Below are 20,868 nucleotides of genomic sequence, written 5' to 3' on the forward strand. Positions count from 1 at the left end.
ATGGACAAAAATAGCTTGGGCTGAGGATGAGAACCCTTTCAGAGACTTTAATAAAAAGAAATACGAAAACAAAATCTAACTCAATTGTTTGGCCATAGGTTTTTTCTTAAATAGGTCTTATAAACTGTCCCCTGTTTTTTTTTTTTTTTATAATATTGAATTATTTTCTCATACTCTCAACATATGTCGTATTAGCAACCATAACAAAGCTTTATTCAATAATACATCTTGACATCTTTGTTTTTATATTATGTATGCTCAGATGCTACTTTATTAGATATTTGTAGTACTTGCATGAGCCAAACAGAAAGTTAGTTTATTTTTTTCCCCTTAATTAGTCATTAACCCCTACACTGCTGAGCGCTTTTTTGATTGAAAAATATTTGCATAACATACATTTGAAGCAAAGGATGCATAGCTAGCATATACACATATCATAAAACAGTCATTTTGTTTAATATTGCTTTGCAGTCACATGCAAAAGTTACAATTATTACATTTCACACAACTTATTTTGTATGTATTTGTTCAGCCTTTACAAAAAAAAAAAGTGTTTTGGAAATAAAAAGCTTTAGGCGGAGCAAAGTGTCATTTATCTTGCAATATTTCACACAGGGTCTAAAATGTTAGTGAAATTTTTCTCTAGATAAATAAAATGGTCAAATAACTTGCTTATAGGTATTTGTAAAGACCCTGAAGGCATTACTAGCAATACAGCTTACTAAAATGACAAGAGAATAGCAACAGAATGTAAGAATTTGTGCAGAATGCCCATGTAGAGTAAATACATTTAAATCATCTATTTCTAAAATAAAGGTATTTTAAAAACTTCTATTGCAATCTTTAGTCATAGGCATGCTAATGTAATGTTTACAGTGAAATGGTAGAATCTATTTACTCTCTCCCCCTCCTTTACTGTAGGAATAATATGACTCATTTAAGTGTCCTGTACCATTTAAAAGCCTGTTTTAAGTAATGAATTTACATTGTAGGACAATTTGCAGGCATTATATCAGTATCTTGTGGCTTCTAGTGGAGTAAGTCATTCCTCTACAGGCTGGTAATTGTAAGATGGGTCATTACAGAAGGTGGTATAATTAGCAGTATTGTGTAACATGTTTGGAAACAATAGTTTTCAGTCTATTTTTGATCGAGTCCTAAAGTATGTATATGGCTTGCAAAACCATATTTCAATAGTAATATTAGGTTAGTGACTGATTAAAGTCTTTTTAGTGTTATACATATCTCCATCACACTGGGGAAAGCGTTGCAGCCACAATAGACAATTTATTATAAGCAATTAACTGGGGAATATGGCCTGGGGAATATGCTGTTTATGTTCCTATCAGTGTAGACCCACTGAAAATAGCACAGGAAGATTTTTATATATTTGGTAGAAAATGAGAAGGCAGTTAGATGTGTGCCCAAAATACCAATGACATAATTCATGTAAAACATTAAATCTATTTTTGTATTGTAAGAAGTAAAAAATAATTTTCTAACATTTAGCTTAAAGTCTATACTTTGGGTTTTTTAACCATTATCTGACACTCATTATTATTTTTGTATGCTTACAGAAAAAAATGCAGTCTTAAAAAAAAAATAATTGCTAGAGTCAAATAAGGATAAGATTTTTGATAAGTGACTTAATAAAATGCATGACAATTACAGAAATTACAATGTAGTTAAATGAGCTGCCTGGAGAGAAATGAGGAGGAAATGCATTAATTACATAACCCCAAGGCAAATGGTTTATGAACATATGATAGTTGCATGTACATCAGCAAAACATATAAGATGTAAGATATATAGTAAGTCATCCCTCCAAGTTGTTAAACAAAAAATGGTTTACATAATGCTTACTTAAATCTGAAAAGTAGCAATGTTACAAAACAAACAATGCACAAGTCCAAGACTCTGCACATATTTCACATATACAAATTAATGAACAATTTGTGAAAAACCCAATAAAGAGAAAGAAAGAATAGACAGTAGACCTCTGCGGGTAAGGGTGAATGAATATGTAAGCCTTGAAAAAGAGTAAAATCATTTAGCATTACAATCCTCCCAGAGTTGTCAGATCTTAAAATGAAGGCATATTATTCCTAACTGTAGCCACTAGGAATTTTAGGAAGTTAAATTATCAATTAAATGGTTATCTATTAACTTGGGGACTGCTTCCACTGTGGGTACTGTGTCTTGCAACCAATTTTGCACCAGCTCTTGTCTGGTGACTTTGTTAAATAATTTCATATCAACAGAGGAAAATACCTCCATTGGTTTAAATAAAAGGAAGTACCAAGGCTCTAATAGTACTAATATATGCTAATTAAGATGCTAAGTAAGAGATCTAGGATTTCCTCCCAAAATGAAATCATTTTAGGTCATGACCACCAAGTGTGGGCGTAGGAGCTGCTATCGCCACATCTCCTTTAGCACAAATCTGTGGCAGTTTTACTGATGTGAACAACTGTTCTGGGGTTGTGTACCATCTAAATAAAGTTTTGTATTTGTTCCTGTAAATTAAGGCTAATAGACACTTTGGTTGCTACCTCGCAGATGGATTCCTTGTCACCTTCATTCAGCCTCTGATGCAGTCAGGCCTCCCATAGCACATCATGTTGTAATTTTCCCCATTACCGTATTTTTCGCTCCATAAGACGCACTTTTTTTCCCCTCAAAAGTGAGGGGAAATGTCTGTGCGTCTTATGGAGCGAATATGAAGTTTTACTTACCTGTCTTGCAGCGTTGGCCGGCAGCACAGGGCACACCGCGGTAGTGGAACTTGAATTTCATGTTCCGGTTTCCGGCGGGACTGAAAGGAAGTGTGCACAAGCTGAGTGCGCACTTCCTTTCAGTCCCGCCGGAAACCGGAACATGAAATTCAAGTTCCACTACCGCGGAGCGCCCTGTGCTGCCGGCCAACGCTACAAGACAGGTAAGTAATTATGGGACAAGGGGAGGGGGACAGTATGGGAGAGAAGAATATGGGGAGGGGGATGAAGTCTATGGGGGGGGGGGAATGAAGTCTATGGGGAGGGAGGGGAATGAAGTCTATGGGGAGGGGGGGGGAATGAAGTCTATGGGGAGGGGGGGGGAATGAAGTCTATGGGGAGGGGGGGGAATGAAGTCTATGGGGAGGGGGGGGAATGAAGTCTATGGGGAGGGGGGGGAATGAAGTCTATGGGGAGGGGGGGGAATGAAGTCTATGGGGAGGGGGGGAATGAAGTCTATGGGGGGGGATGAAGTCTATGGGGAGGGGGGGATGAAGACTATGGGGAGGGGGGGGGATGAAGACTATGGGGAGGGGGTGGATGAAGACTATGGGGAGGGGGTGGATGAAGACTATGGGGAGGGGGTGGGTGAAGACTATGGGGAGGGGGTGGGTGAAGTCTATGGGGAGGGGGTGGGTGAAGTCTATGGGGAGGGGGTGGGTGAAGTCTATGGGGAGGGGGTGGGTGAAGTCCATGGGGAGGGGGTGGGTGAAGACCATGGGGAGGGGGTGGGTGAAGACCATGGGGAGGGGGTGGGTGAAGACCATGGGGAGGGGGTGAGTGAAGACTATGGGAGAGAGGAGAAGACTATGGGAGGGGGGGACACTATGGGACAGGGGAGAAAAAAAATATTCTGTACAAACTGTCCCATAGTAAGAAACACTATGGGACAGTTTGTTCAGAATATTTTTTTTCTGTGTTTCTTCCTCTAAAAACTAGGTGCGTCTTATGGTGAGGTGCGTCTTATGGAGCGAAAAATACGGTAATTTGATTAAATGTAATTACTCACGGGCAATCAGTGATTTTTCAAGTGTAGTATGATGTAATTCAGTTGGGATGGGACAAGACATAATGGTGCCTAGTAACAAGGGCACAAATCGTCTCCTCAATGCACCCAATGCACAAACCTAACCCCTATAAATACACTACACAATGCACTCCCTACATTAATTAGAAAATAAAAGTATACTTAACTCTACTTCAAATTCATATTTCCCACAGTTAATATAGCCCTTCCATTTCTTCCGCAGTCCTTTGCTCACTCACCCAATACTCCCACTAGTCATATCTCATGCTTTTGTTCCACTCTTCATATTTAAACCACTTGCATTTCTATCCTATATACCCATGTTACCAGTTGTTCTTATTCTCTAATTCATCCCTTTTTGCCTAATCTCTCTATATTCCACCATGCGTGATTTTACACCATCTCCCCACACCCCCCTTTGTGCTTGTTCCTTTTAAAAAGTCCTTCCTGTGTTTCTACCCCATGCCCCCCCTTGTGTCCATGTAACCCTCTGTGTCTACATAACCAAGTCTCTCTGGTGAGGTCCTTGCCCTTAGCAGTGCTGCCAAGCAGCTCGGAAGTGGAAGAAGTGAGAACTATTAGGAGCTGTGAGGAGGGGGTGAATGAAGATCTACTAATACGTCATAAGCCTTCTATCTCATTCTGGAAACACACAGTATACAGCACAGAGTCCTGACATCACATGCTCACCAGTGGCGTACATACCAGGGTCAGCCTCTTCTGCTGGGGGGCCCAGGAGCCGGCCACCTCCGGGCCCCCCGAGGCTGGCCCTGCTGTCACCCGGCTGGCGGGCGCGCGAGGGAGCACTGTCCCCTGGGTGCTCCCTCTTCAGCTCCCTCGCGCACCGCACTGAAACCGGAGCCGGAAGATGACGTCATCTTCCGGCTCCGGTATCAGTACACGGCGCGCGAGGGAGCTGAAGAGGGAGCACCCAGGGGACAGTGCTCCCTCGCGCGCCCGCCAGCCAGCCGGGTGACCAGCAACACCACTGGACCCCAGGGAATCCCCCCAGCTCTCACACAGGTAAGGAGGCTGGGGGGATTAAATAAAAAAAAAAAAAAACAGAAAAAACGTGTGTGTGTGTTTAGTGAGTGTGTTTGAGTGTGTGTTAGTGAGTGAGTGTGTGTGTTAGTGTTAGTGAGTGTGTTAGTGAGAGTGGTAGTGAGTGAGTGTGTTAGTGAGAGTGTTAGTGAGTGTGTTAATGTGAGTGTGTTAGTGTTAGTGAGTGAGAGTGTTAGTGAGTGTGTTAATGTGAGTGTGTTAGTGTTAGTGAGTGAGAGTGTTAGTGAGTGTGTTAATGTGAGTGTGTTAGTGTTAGTGAGTGAGAGTGTGAGTGAGTGTGTTAATGTGAGTGTGTTAGTGAGTGAGTGAGTGTGTGTGTTAGTGAGTGTGTTAGTGAGTGTGTTAGTGTTAGTGTGTGTGTGTGTTAGTGAGAGAGTGTGTTAGTGAGTGTGTTAGTGTTAGTGAGTGTGTTAATGTGAGTGTGTTAGTGTTAGTGAGTGTGTTAATGTGAGAGTGTTAGTGTTAGTGAGTGTGTTAGTGAGTGTGTTAATGTGAGTGAGTGAGTGTGTTAGTGAGTGTGTTAATGTGAGTGTGTGAGTGTGTTAGTGAGTGTGTTAGTGTTAGTTTGTGTTAGTGAGAGAGTGTGTTAGTGAGTGTGTTAGTGTTAGTGTGAATGTGTTAGTGTGAGTGTGTTAGTGGTAGTGTGTTAGTGTGAGTGTGTTAGTGTGAGTGTGTTAGTGGTAGTGTGTTAGTGTTAGTGTGAGTGTGTTAGTGAGTGTGTTAGTGTGAGTGATTGTGTTAGTGAGTGTGTGAGTGTTAGTGTTAGTGAGTGTGTGAGTGTTAGTGAGTGTGTTAGTGTTAGTGAGTGTGTTAGTGAGTGAGTGTGAGTGAGTGAGTGAGTGTTAGTGTGTGTTAGTGTGAGTGATTGTGTTAGTGAGTGTGTTAGTTTTAGAGTGTGTTAGTGTTAGTGTGTGTGTCTGTTACTGAGTATGTTTGTGTGCGTCTGTCACTGAGTGTGTGTCTGTCAGTAAATGTGTGCGTCTGTTCATGAGAGTGTGTGTGTGTGTGTCTAAAGCACTTACCTTTCTCCAGCGCCGGGCTCCCTTGGCGCTGGGGATCTCTCCGTCCCGATCCGCCTCTCAGCTCCAAATGCACATGCGTGGCAAGAGCCACGCGCGCATTCAAACCGCCCATATAGGAAAGCATTACTCAATGCTTTCCTATGGACGTTCAGCGTCTTCTCACTGTGATTTTCACAGTGAGAATCGCAGAAAATCCTCTAGCGGCTGTCAATGAGACAGCCACTAGAGATGGATTAACCCTCAGTGAAACATAGCAGTTTCTCTGAAACTGCTGTTTTCAGCTGCAGGGTTAAAACTAGAGAGACCTGGCACCCAGACCACTTCATTGAGCTGATTTGATCTGGGTGTCTGTAGTGGCCCTTTAAGTGTATGTGTTTATGCATGCACTGGCGTACATACCGCGGTCGCACGGGTCGCAGCCCTGCGACCAGGTGCCCGACCGCCACGTGTTGCGGCCCCAGCCCGCGCAGAGTAAGGGGGGGGGGGCACAGATCAGTTTTCGCATCGGGGCCCCATGGGTTGTGTGTACGCCACTGATGCTCACTATCGGGATTCTCACATCCATGCTGCTTAACCACACTACATAAAAAAAACAAATGTAATAGAGCGTTGCCAGTCTGTTATAACAATGCCAAGAGGTTTTTTCCCCCAGTGGGTTTTGAGAAGAAAAACCCCCCATCATTTGATAAAATAACACTACTTCTACTTTGGTACTACTACATTTGTTTTCCACAATGCTGATGTATTTTGTTTTTCCTGACCAGTAGTAATATGTATGTAATAACAAAACTAGTCATTTTGTATTCACATTTACAAGCATGAAAAACAATAATCTTACCAAAGCAAATTCATGACATACTCTTCCATCAGGTGGCAATTTTGCTCCAAATCCTAATGCCGGAAACATTTTATCACTGTCATAATCCTGAATAATTTCCCCAACTGCCTTTAGTGCCATGCCATATGCATTCAGCTGATAAGGATTCATGTAATGCAGCGAGGTGGGCTGTGCAGGGTTACCTGTTTGGAAAGGTTATATAAATAACATTTCATGTACAAATACGAATTTGTAATTGACAGTTTTATTTGTAACAAAAGTGTAAACAACATGTTTTCACAATCGCCAGCAACAATGCACATAATGAAAAGAAGAATGCAGATATGTAGCACAATAATGTTCACAATGGTGAGGATGTCAAACATAGTTACAGAGCCCTGGCCGAAATCAAGAGTCAAACTTATCTTTAAAAGGTAATAATAAAAACTGTTTTGCTGTAAGCATACAACTCAAAATAAACGACAAGGAGAGACAGAACACACTTTGTAAGACACACCTTTTCATTGGAGAACCATCTTGTATTTTTTTTTTCACCAATATGGAGAATATAAGATTAATTAAATATATACCAATTAGTTTATTAGCGAACAGCACTAACAATTTTGCAGCAGTTTACAAAGTTACACCAAAATGCCATCTTGAATTTGGCACTCTTGTGAATGGGAAACACACACACACACACACACACACACACACACACACACATACACATACATGTGTGGTGTGTCCCTTTAACACCTTCCATCTAAACATATTATTTTCTAAAATTTCTTGTTTGATGTAGTAGTATAGCAGCATGTTTAAAAATGAATAGCCATATAGGAATATTCCTTCCTATTGTTATTTACGTTTAGGAGCTGGAAATACTACAGATTATGATATCCATGGCTTTAGTTATGACATCATTGTTGGCTCCTAATACAAATAACAGTTGCTACAGCAATTACCTAAGCATTGGGATTTGTGAAACGTTCTGAATATTGCTGGAGAACTGCCACATCATATTTGCCTGGAATGCTTTAGCTTAAGACTACTAGGTTTCTATATTTAGAAAGTCTGCGTTGTTTTCTTCACACTGTGTGCACCTGCTGAGATCTGCATTTTACTACGGCTATCTAAACGCTTTCCAGTACTACAGATCTAACTGGAAATATTTTTAAAACGGCAGTTTTTCTTATGGAAGCTTGAGATGTATTTTTAAAATTAATAGGTCCAGCTTATTATTGAATAATACAGATTTCGGCTAACACCTCGGATTACAAAGTTAGATTGCAAGCTCTGGGCTAAAAATGTTATTAAGAGAGATTCAACACTACAGCAATAAAGGAAACTACAAAATGTGTTCTTTATATTATGTGGCCATGATTAATTAATTTTAGGATTATGTAAAGCATTTGTGAGAGTACCTGACAATTTTATTTTTATTGACATGCGACCCTAGCCTAAAAGACTGCTGTGTTCTATTATCCTACATGGGTTAATCCTAAAATTCCCATCAAACTATGGCATTACTGCTTCCAACTAAAATGATGAGCTATCCAATAGCTGTGTGTAAAATACTTTTTTGTCACAGTGGACAATCACTGAATGTTCATCACACTATGTATCTCATCTAATCCTCAAATTACAGGGATTGTTTTTTTATGTTGACCAGAGAAGTGCAATGAACTATTAGGAGTTAAAAATACCATCATATTGCATGTTTAGTTTTGGGGTTTTTTTTTTTAGAGAAGAGCAGTAATTTAGAAATAGTCTTACTCATTATTAGTGATATTTAATTAAGAAATAGAATAAATAAAACATGTAAATAAATATAAGGAAGCTATATGAATGTCAAGTTGTTGTGGATGATTCTCTAGTTGTAGACAAAAATTTATTCCGACACTAATATCCATCTAAGTATTTACAAGAAACAGAGCACTGCATATTGACTAATGACTTTCTTTTCAGACACATTTTAATTTTTTCTATGTAAATTTGTTTTCGAACGGTAGTCACATACAAAACACAATGCCATCCTGGATATAGGTATTGCACAATTAAGGGGCATTAAACACTGCAGCTTATATTTAACACTGAAACTCTTTTTTAAAAACATTATTTTCTCTTTAACATTAACATACACATAGCTTTATTTTTTGTTCAAATATCACCTCAACTTATTCGATTTAACTTTATTTAAAAATATATATATATATATATATATATTTTATGTTTCAGGGAAAAGGGCATTTAACCCCTTAAGGAGACATGACATGTGTGACATGTCACGATTCCCTTTTATTCCAGAAGTTTGGTCCTTAAGGGGTTAAAGCATTTAAATCGGACAAATCAGATGCATCCTATAAAAAAGATATAAGGAAGCCAATAATGCGTGCAAAAAGGCGATTAGATTTGCTAAACTTCAAAATGAAAAAATGATCGCCATAGAGAGCAAAACCAACCCCAAAGCATTCTTTAAGTATATAAATTCTAAAAAAAAACAAAAAATTTAAGTGTAGGTACACTAAAAACCGAAATGAGGGTGTTGGTTAATGAAGCCCAGTAAAAGGCAGGAATTTTAAATAACTATTTCTCCTCCGTATATATTAAGTAAGAACCCATGGCAATAGATGTCCAAATGATTGCTACTAAAAACTTGCAGAATAATTGTAATTGGTTAACTCAAGACAAGTTGCTGCAGCAACTAAAGAAAGTTAATATAAACAAAGCTCCAGGGCCTGGTGGTATCCATCCACGAGTACTTAAGGAACTAAGTGTAGGAATAAGTGAACCTCTGTTTTTAATCTTTCAAGATTGTTTTCTTTCAGGAAGTGTTCTGGAGGATTGGAGGAAGGCAGATGTGGTTCCTATATTCAAAAAGGGTTCAAAATCCTTGCCTGGAAATTATAGACCTGTGAGCGTAACTTCTCTGGCAGAGGAAATATTTGAAAGGTTATTAAGGGATAATATTCAAGAATTCCTAACTTGATTGCATTCTACAAAGAAGTAAGCAGAAGAATAGATCAGGGTGTTGCAGTGGATGTGATCTATTTGGATTTTGCCAAGGCATTTGATACAGTTCCACACAATAGATTATTTCAAGCTGGAAAGAGGTGGCAAGTGGTGTCCCTCAGGGTTCTGTTCTGGGACCCCTTCTATTTAGCATTTTTACAAATGATCTTGAAAAAAAGCATTAAAACTCTGTAAAATAATACAATGTGAGCAAGATATTACTTTGCTGCAGAGGGATTTAGATAGACTGGGGGACTGGGCACTCAAAAGGCAGATGAAATTTAATGTTGAAAAATGCAAAGTTATGCACTTCGGCGTAAAGAATACACAAGCAACATACCCTTAATGGAAGCGAATTAGGGATAACAACACACGAAAAGGACTTGGGAATTGTTTTAGAAAACAACTATGCAATAATGTGCAATGTCAATCAGCAGTGGCTAAGGCCAGTAAGGTATTGTCATGCATGAAAAAGGGCATTCATTCTTGGGATGAGAATATAATTTTGCCTCTTTATAAATCACTGGTAAACCACATATTGAATTTTGGGCACCTGTTCTAAAGAAGGATATTATGGCACTAGAAAAAGTGCAGAGGCGGGCTCCAAAATTAATAAAAGGAATGGAACATATCAGCTATTTAAACCTATTTAGTTTAGAAAAACGTTGCCCGAGAGGGGATATCATAACATTATACAAATATATTTGAGGCCAATACAAACCATTGTGTGGAAATCTATTCAAAAAACGGACTTTACATAGGATATGAGGTCAGGCGTTTAGACTGGAAGAAAGAAGATTTTGTCTAAGGAAAAGGAAAGTTTTTTTTTCTGTAAGAACAATAAGGATGCGGAATTCTCTGCCTGAAGAGGTGGTTTTATCAGAGTCCATACATACTTGCAAAAACAGAATATTCAAGGATATAATCTTTCAATGTAGGGTAATAACTGCTTGATCCAAGGATAAATCTGACTGCCATTCTGGGGTCAAGAAGGAATTTTTTTCAGCTATGTAACTATGACATGCTGTCTCCTTGACTTAATTTTCAAATGTTCTATGAATCCTTTCTGAAAAAGTTGTAATCCCCATTAATCAATGTTAATATATATATATATATATATATATATATATATATATATATATATATATATATATATATATATATATATGTATGTATATGTTGGAGTATTACCTTTACAAAGAAATATTTTTGTGGCCAGCTGTCATAATACGTTATACACAATATTTAAAAAAAAAAAAAACTGTTTGGCAAATAAATCTGACCTAGTTAGAGGAAAGAACAAAAAATGTGATGTATGCATTAAATTATTACTTTAGTTCTATGTTAACTTTGGCAGTTGTAGAAACATAATATGACTTGCTTTTTATATCACAGTAATTGATATGAAACCAGCAAGTATAACACATAATAAATGCCTTAAAACTCACTACATAAGCATTTGTAGAAAACTGACAAGTGAACTGAAAATAGGTTGTTAAAATTACTAGAAAATGGTTTGCGGGGGCAGGAAAAACAAATATTATATCGAGTAACGTCCTTGAATTAGCACAACAAATATTGTAGTCCCTCTTAAAGGAGCACTATAGGGTCAGGAACACAAACATGTATTCCTGACCCTGTAGGGTTAAAAACACCATCTAGCCCCCCTGTTCCCCTCATGCCTCCCTAAATATAGTAAATCTTACTTGTATTCAAGTCTGGAGCTGCTGGCTTTGTGCCTGTTTCCTTTAGACCTGCCCACTGCCATCAGAAGAAGTGGTAGCCTGAACCAATCACAATGCTTCCCCATAGGATTGGCTGAGACTGACAAAGAGGCAGATCAGGGGCAGAGCCAGCATTAAAACGCAGCCCTGGCCAATCAGCATCTCTATTGGAATTGAATCAATCATCTCTATGAGGAAAGTTCAGTATCTGCATGCAGAGGGAGGAGACATTGATGCATTTTAGGCAGCCATGACCCCGTAAGGATCTCTAACAGCCATCTGAGGAGTGGCCAGGGAAGTTATCACTAGGCCGTAATGTAAACACTGCATTTTCTCTGAAACAAGCAGTGTTTACAGCAAAAGGCCTGAAGGTAATGATTCTACTCACCAAAACAAATACAATAAGCTGTAGTTGTTCTGTTGACTATAGTGTCCCTTTAAAGCAAAACAATGAAGCTGCAATAATCTGCGTACCCGGCTAGCAGCCAACTAAATCAGTGTTATATATTGTAAGTGCAAGAGATCTGACTTGTTTCTTTCTTTTGTTGGATTAACAGGCATGCTCTTGTAACTATTGTTGTATGTTTTTATGTGCTGTAAAGAATTTTTGTTAAAAAATGAGAAAAACTAACTTTCTGTAAAGGAAGGTAATAATGAGTATTATAAACAAAAACAAAAAAAAAATACTGAATTGCAGAATGTTGCCAATATGTTTCTTCAGGCCTGAAATTTGCAATTAATTTTCCAATTTCCTAGAAATCAAAGCAAATAAACCTGAGACCTGGAAACAGAATCATACGTGGATTGACTATGAGACCTTTCTAGTCAACATTATAGAAGTAAGGTTTCTGAAAATGTTCTGAAACTTCCGAATTGATTTAATAAGAGACAATTATCAGAAGTTTGTCAGCTCCTAATGCAACGGACTTCGAGAACAGCAAGGACAGACACTGAGTAGCTAAACATAGAAGCTCCATACTACTTGAAGCCCTGATTCTAACAGGCTTAATCACTGAAGTGAGACTTGCTGGAAATTCCCAACACATTTCAAATTAATTGTCAAAATAGCCAAACTAGAACATTTTTCCAAGTAAGTTATGTTTGTAGGTTGGTTACTTTGGCCTTAAATTTGAAATTTACTTAGCATTCACTTTGATATTCCTACAATTGTCACTAGTGATTAACCCCTTAAGGACACATGACATGTGTGACATGTCATGATTCCTTTTTATTCCAGAAGTTTGGTCCTTAAGGGGTTAAACATGCAAGCGTTGTAGTGCGTCTCATCATGTTCAAGAACTCACTTTTTTAAAGGGATAAGAGCATCCAGAGTAAAGAGGTCGTCAGCAGTAGGGTAAAGATTTTCTGCCCTATATAAGTTTTGTATTTTAGGATTTACGGTAGTTTTAAAACTCTACAAGGATTTTTAAATACATCACATGTTGCAAAGTTTTATATTTATCACTGCACACATCTTTTTGATAAGCAGGTGCACAACAGTATTTTTTCTATTTGCACTGTGGGGAGGTCTGTTGTGCTTTGTCTTATCACACACTTTTCAGGCATCTATCAATCCATCAATCCTTACATTTTTCCATATGAGGGCCAAATGCCATGTCTAGATATGGATGGAGGGTTGCATTCACCCATACAGCTAAAATGTAATAAAGTTATGAAAAGAGTGATAATATAGCAAATACAGCAATGAAGTCCTTTTCTTAATTGTGATATTTCAGCAGTTTAGTAGATGGTCCCTAATGTGGTTTCCTTAAGTGGGATTGCCATATATAAGGATACAGAATTAGAGAGCTACCTACCATACAAGTGAAATGTAAAGATTATAAAATGTCCCTTGCCTGCTTACCATACCCTTTCCTTTTCTCATTCACATTGTGACTCTTCTCCCCTTGCCCATTCCTCCTCTTTTCTCTGATTATTTATTTAAGTTTTCCTCATGTCCCTTTCTCTCCTCGTGTATGTTGTCTCTCTCCATGTGCCCGTCTCTTCCCATCAGTCTCTCCCTTCTTTAACACAATTCCTCTTCTTTGCCTGGTAGTGTTTTATTGCGCCCTTCTTTAACAGGTTCTGCCACCAAGTGCAAACCTTCACTTCCACTCTCACTCCCCCCAATTTACTCATTGTTGACCCAAGCCCACTTTCCTCAATATCCCCTACCCCTTTATATATGTAAATATCATACATGCCAAGCATTAATTAGCATCAGGAAAAACATTCAAGAGCTCTTAAAAAGTAGGATAAACAATACCATTTTTTTTTTAAATGATTCGAACACTTTAATATAATTTAAAGTTATTTTTTCCATTGCATTAAGAAGTGTTTATTCATAAAAAATTGTAATGCACTTTATCAACAGATACTATAGTCTTTATATGTGTTGAATTATTATTACAACCAGAGGGACAGGGTGAATGGGGGCTGGGCTGTGGTGCATGGGAGGGTGCACAAAAGTTTGTTCTACCCTAAGCAACTGTAACTCTGGTTACGCCACTGGTTTTATTTACACAAAGCCAACATAAAGGGATGGGGACTTTTAACCTGTTATGGGAAGAAAATCCATGCTTCGCAAACATAGCTATGCAGTAGAGATGTGTTTTACAGCAAGTGTAGCACCCACTAAAACATTATTGATGGCCTCGGCAAGAGAAAGGGGTAATGGGAAAAAAAATAGCTTCTAACAGTATAAAGGGGAAAAAACACTTAATTGTATGACATCAGGCAAGCCTGATAGAAAGCTGCAAACATATCTGTCATGGCAGAATCACTTTAAATCTGTTAAACAGGTGAGACAATCTGCAAACAGACATAGCATTTGAGGTCAATTATTACATAAACACACAGGAGTGAAAAGACCAAGGTGAAGGAGTACAGAAATCAGGATAGTCAAATAACAGAGCCAAGTCAAAGCAAACAATAAGCAATATAAATATACTCTTGTCTAAGCAAAAACTACAACAGTGCAATGAGCAAAGTGCGTACTGGTCTTAAATAACTCACAGCAAATTGCTTCTGGGCAGCGTCAGAATTGTGATGCCAGAAAATCCACAAACAATGTGAAAGGCGCGGCCTGCTGTGGCTTCAAAATATAACAGAATCCAGACTGGCTTTAAGGAGAATTAAGGGGACACCCCAGGCACCCAGACCACTTCTGCCCATTGGAGTGGTCTGGGTGCCAACTCCCACTACCCTTAACCCTGCAAGTGTAATTATTGCAGTTTTTTTATAAACTGCAATAATTACACTTGCAGGGTTAACTCAATCTCTAGTGGCTGTCTACTAGAAAGCCACTAGAGGTCACTTCCTCGTCCATAGCACAGAAAACCTCCAGCGTCGCTCAATTCCCCATAGGAAAGCATTGAAAAGCATTTTCAATGCTTTCCTATGGAGAGCTCTAATGCGCGCATTAGGTCTCCGCGGCCAGCGGGCGCGATCAATCTCGCCCACCAGGCGACATAATAACTGTGACGATCGGCGGCGACAGGAAACCACCACCGAGGGACATGGACGGGGGTCTCAGGTAAGTGACTGAAGGGGTTTTCACCCCTTCAGCAACCGGGGATGGGGGGGTGGGAGGGAGAGGGGACCAGCATTGCCAGGAAAACTGATTGTTTTCCTGGCACTGGTAGTGTTTTATTGCGCCCTTCTTTAACAGGTTCTGCCACCAAGTGCAAACCTTCACTTCCACTCTAAGAGTGGAAAGGTTATACATCAAAAAGGATGCTAGAATGAGGCATGGTATAAATATGTCAATAGGGATTGGAGCCAAGTATACCAACACCCTCAAAATAGGGCATAACCCCTAAATAGTGAACTAAAAAAAAAAAAAAAAAGAACAACATAGGATGTGGCAAAGGAGCATCTGGTTAAAGATATCCACCTCAGAAAGACTACTTATTTGCTAAATACATCCCAAGAGTTAAATAAAATGTTACTTTTATTGGTATAGATAAAAACTAAATAAATATATATACAAGCAAAAAAAAAAAATATATATATATATATATATATACATACATACATACATACATACATACATACATACAGAACCAACAACATAATGTAAAATTACATAACATAATGTATCATGGAATAATAAAGTAGCAATGAAAAGAAACAGAGCAGTAATAATGTGAAGGAAAGTTTAACTTCATTAATTAGCAAGAGTAGCAACAGGGTAGTATAAACAGTACAGACTAGAGCTCACATTCTGGCCCAACACCCTGACAGCTGCAAACCAACAAGCTAGGTAAACTAAACTAATTGTTACTATACCTCTATGAGGGAAGGGGGAAAATACCTATACTGGCCACTTGTGCCTATGAGGGCACTGCCAGTCTACACTCCTCCCCTCCTGAAATAAAGTGGGCAGAAGTCGTAAAAGGTACCTAACAGCTGTGGAGAGAAACTACCTGAATCGGGAGAAACATGAAAAATTGGGGGGCGTGGCCTGGACACAGAGGAAAATGGCAGCTTAACTGGAGAGCTCCCGCCCACACAGCTTCTATTAGCACACTAACCCGATAAGGACCGAAAATGGGTCGCACAAAACGCCCTGATGGCTCTCAGACCCCTCGGAGCAATACCAGCAACTCCCAGGCCAGTCCCATGGATGGGTTCCTGCATTCATCAGCGGGTATGTCCCGGCGAAGTAACGGGCCCAGAAATGACCGACTTCCCAACCCACTCCCATACCTCGGAGCCCGGCAGGCTCACACTGTCTGACATCAGCGCGGACATAAGAGCGCTGGCGAGCCGAATGGTCACTAAGAAAGACCTCAATGCCCTCTCCAACGACATACACGTTGCGATCCGTTCAGAAGTCACCGCGCTGCGGACCATTTTGCACATGGCAGCTGACTCCAAGACTTTAAGACCGCCACGCAAGCCTTCACAGAGCGGGCAGAGACTTCAACCCTAGCTATGTCCAGACAAGGGTACATGCTTAAGACACTAGATGGGGGATCTGGATAATAGAGGCCGCAGATCCAACATCTGTGTACGAGGACTCCATGAACCGCCTGCAGAGGAGGATGTGGAGGCCACACTCCTGCCCTCCTTTTGCCTTTTGTATGTGTTCCACAATGGCACCCAAAAAGTGCAGGATCCAGAACACTTTGAAAATAATTCATGTTATAGCCAAAATATGAACAAAGCATGTGTAAGGGAAGAGGTAATGCTAAAGACAGACACTTGGAATCGTATAGGACACTGGAGGCCAATGAGACCAAACAAACAGTGGAGAACACAAGTTAGACTGCAAGAGGGATAGAGGAGATCATAGCAAGAGCAAAAAGATTACATGAGGGGACAATAGGCACTAAAATCCACTGTTCACAAATGAGGGGTCTCGAGAAAGGAACAAAAATCCAGAATGGTGTTATTGGCATGATTCATTTAGTGTATGAGCCTGCATACCGAGACATTGATACAGTTTATTAGGATGCCAAAAGATCATTTACAATGTTTTTAGATATAAAATGGAATTAGAGACACAAAGGATTGGAAACAGATTTTGATACCTGGATCAGTCTGACTAAAGTCTATACTAATAATAATGCACATTTCAATGCAATGTGATGCTGGTAAAAACCTAAATTAAACCTACGAATACAGAGTTTCACCCTTTTTTCAATAGAGTCCATATGTGGTACAGCGCTATTGGGTATATATTTTTGACATACAGACTGGATTTAAATGATAGTAATATCACAATCAGTGCGACGATACTGCTATTTCTGGATGCCTCACTACTGTGATTGGATTTTGGGACTGCTATTAAAGTTACAGTGTTGAAATGCCAAATGTAACACATTTTCCTTGTTGAGTTGTACTACTCACTGCCATGAGCAAAACCTTTTTTTTTTTTTTTTGCCCTTTTTCAGCATTTTGTTCATAATTTGTATTTTGTTATGTATACTTATATGGTATCAGATAAAAGCCTGCCAGTTTTGTCCTTTTTAAACAGTGTATATTATGTAGGGGTAAGGGTAAATTGAAAGTGTTAAATTAAAGTGGAAGAACCACAAAAAATGCAAAAAGGAAAAGAATGCATTTGGGAAAAGCATCAAGGAGTTAAAAATAGTTAAAATATTCTTTTTCAATGAAATACAAATGTTATATTCATTAAAACATGTATTAGAAAATATATTTCAAAGTAATATTAATAGTTCTTGTAATCTCAATCTACTTACCATTTGATGCAGTGAAATCTATAGCAACTGTGAAATTGATTTGTGTCCTGTGAATCAATCAAACAAGAGGATGCTTATTACAACAGTCTAAAAAATGCTAAACATTTCAGAATCAAATTGTCTCTTTAGTTCATGGGATTCTAGATACCTCCAAATTCCATGACAACAAACTAACGTGCACTATAGTACCCTCTAGAAATTGTCATCTTCTTAGGGGACTCAATTCTAGATGCATAAACAATGTACAGGGTTACTCACTGAATTTCACATTTCAAGAAAATATTATCTGAGCTGGAATAATTCCCCAAGTTAGCTATGCTGACAGTTTTCGCTTTATTAAATAACCACGTGAGTGTTCCTGTCTAATATTCAAGTATACACATTTCATGTTGGTCAAAAAATTAAGTTTCAGTCTAGTAGGTTTGTATAATGCTAATTGATCTTAATGCCCACTACTCACAAAACTCATATATTGAAATTAACTTTTAACTGGTCTCTTAGGCCTCGATTTAATAGGCTTTACAAAGAATTTAATACGGTTTGAAAATGTTCCGAATGATTTATCTATAGAACTCCACATTAAAGTCTATTTAAAAATTAATATTTGAAGACATTCGAGACACATGGAAAGTTTGATTGCACCTCTCAAAGATAAGATTTGGGACCTTCCAAATGTACATACAGTAGGTTGCACCTTAGACCTTTCAATTGTGTGATGCAATGTGATATCACTGATCCCAGCTGTTTCAGTCAGAGTTCCAGGGTAAGATAATAGATATACACAGTGTACTACACAGTACTTTTTGCAGTATGATATTGAATTAAAGGGACACTGTAGGCACTGCAACTGTTTCATTTTTTTTTATTTAAGTGCTTACAGTGTCTACAGTGCCCTGTAGCTGTGATAGCTTTCAGTGTTAAACCAGTTTTAATGTGCTGCTTGATATTATGAGGAAGTATTATTCTGAAGAGCAATAAACAGCTGTGATTGGCTTATAGTTATTATTATTATTATTATTATTGCGATTTATATAGCGCCAACAGATTCCGTAGCGCTTTACAATATTATTAGGGGGGGGGGATTTGACTATAAATAGGACAGTTACAAGAAAACTTACAGAAACGAAGGGTTGAAGAGGGCCCTGCTCAAACGAGCTTACAAGGAGGTGGGGTATAAAACACATTAGGACAGGGAAAGGAAGTCAAATTAGGTGGGGCTGGAGGAGAGAGTAGAGTGCTGCCCTTTAGGAGAGAGCAAGAGGCAGGTATGAGAGGTAGAGGTAAGTCTGGGAGGCCATAAGCTTTCCTAAAGAAATGAGTTTTAAGGCACTTCTTAAATGATTGAAGACTAGGGGAGAGTCTGATGGTGGTATGCAGGCTATTCCATTGTAAGGATGGGCTGATACGGGTACCACTGCAAGCCTATCACAACTTTGGTATGAATTGGTATGGCTAGAAGCAATCTCATCGTTAGCCAAACCTCCAAGCAGAGGCAGGCTGTGGGTGGCCAGAGACCCTTATTTAGTGTTAACCTGCATGAAAATAGTTTAACACGGAATGGAAGGACAGTGCCAGAGGAATCCAGTCACTATAACCAATTCAGTGATATGGAATGGTTATGGGGTTTACAGTGTCCCTTTAAGGTCTCACAAATATAGTTATGCCAGTGAATGATAGTAAAAATCTAAAATATTCACAGCTGCAAGTATAAAATAACATGAGCAGTGCGCACTAGGTAACCAATATAATAATTCAATGTTTCTCTAACTCCTCTAGATTTCTATTGTCATTAGAACAGCATGAGGCATCTTTGAAGGTCATGAAGCATTTGTAAAATGTGATCATGTACAAATCCTGCTAAAAGCATAAAGTGTTTTCAACAACTAAGCAGGCCAGGATGTTGCTTGGAAACTATCATTGAGGAGGATATTTTTAAAACCAGAAGCCAGGAAATAACCATTTATATTTTGAAGCAGACATTGTTTGCTCTGCAATGGTTTAAAAAAAAAAAAAAAAGAGGGGCGTGATGACGTGACGCACGCACGCTCTCGTGGTCACGGGGTACGAAGGGGAGACGTGAGCGAGGTCTGAGAGGTGGAATGGTGGTGCAGCTTTTTCAAACGCTATTACCAGCGAGGTGGAGATTCGATTCTACCATAACTGGCAACCTTATAATTATTCTCTCCTATGGCGGAATACTGACCCGCTGGAGCGGGCTGGAAAATGAAAACGAATATAACGGAACAAACAACAGCTGCAAATCGCTGATTTAAGTCTGCTGAATATTTTCTTTAAAGAGCAACTTTAAACCTGCCAAAACCTGAATGCAGGCATATTCAACAAAGAACTTTCATCAAGAGTGGCAAGTAATGAACAACGTTATTAACCTGCCTGATATGGCATAATAGCTTGAATATTTAATATTTAATACTGCATATTGTTCAACTGCCTAATTAAGGTCTGCAACACTGCTATTTAAATTTGTGAGATAAATGCATCAATTTAAAGCAGGTACAAGTGGATCTATGAAACAATCCTAACCTGATTACTTGAACCCGTTAATAGCCTAAGTACTTGGTTACTTGAACCTGCTAAAAGCCTAATCTAACCTACTAAATCACTGGAGCCATTGATATATTACTACTATTACTAGTCTGAGTATACCTGCTGATTTAGGTCAAACAAAAACAGTATTATCTTATTTAAAGGAGACTAATGAATCCAAGAGAAATCAAACGTTAACTAAAAAAGATTTATCATCAGGAATGTTATAAGCAATTGCTTACAGATACAATTAAAAAGACATACTACCAGGTTTGGCAAGAAAATAAGTAACAACTGCAATGATCCTGATTCATTAAATCAATTAATATACTACCTGATTAATCCTCGCAAAATCCTTGCAAAATCTCTACCTCAATTAAAGAGATAAGAATTTATTTTAAATCAGATATAAACAGATGTATGAAGTGATGTTGAATATACTGACTTAAAATTTAAGATTTAATTTGCAGTATTAAGCCTTATGTTAAATTGATGTTTACTTACTAACTACAAATCCGCAATTTCTAAATGTAATTGGAAGGAAGATTGGTCTGACAATATTTTTTTCTAAATGACGGTTAAATAACCAGTATTAGACTCCAGATTGTTTTAAGAGAAAGAAGGGAAAATAAAAGAAGACGAGAAGGAAAGGTGAAAGAAAAGAGGAGATAAGA

General features: G+C 38.7%; 1 protein-coding gene across 1 annotated transcript in view; it reads right to left on the reverse strand.

The window, feature by feature from the left end:
* Positions 1-20,868, reverse strand: part of CPNE8 (copine 8) — a 292,084-nt gene that overhangs the window by 40,345 nt on the left and 230,871 nt on the right. Inside the window, exons 14-15 of the mRNA XM_063448068.1 lie at positions 17,651-17,697; positions 6,724-6,905 (exon numbers count right to left, since the gene is read on the reverse strand). Of these exons, the coding sequence (XP_063304138.1) occupies positions 6,724-6,905; positions 17,651-17,697 (229 nt within the window). The remainder of the gene's footprint in view (positions 1-6,723; positions 6,906-17,650; positions 17,698-20,868) is intronic.

This window comes from Pelobates fuscus, chromosome 3 (assembly GCF_036172605.1).
Source record: "Pelobates fuscus isolate aPelFus1 chromosome 3, aPelFus1.pri, whole genome shotgun sequence".
Classification (NCBI taxonomy): Eukaryota; Metazoa; Chordata; class Amphibia; order Anura; family Pelobatidae; genus Pelobates; species Pelobates fuscus.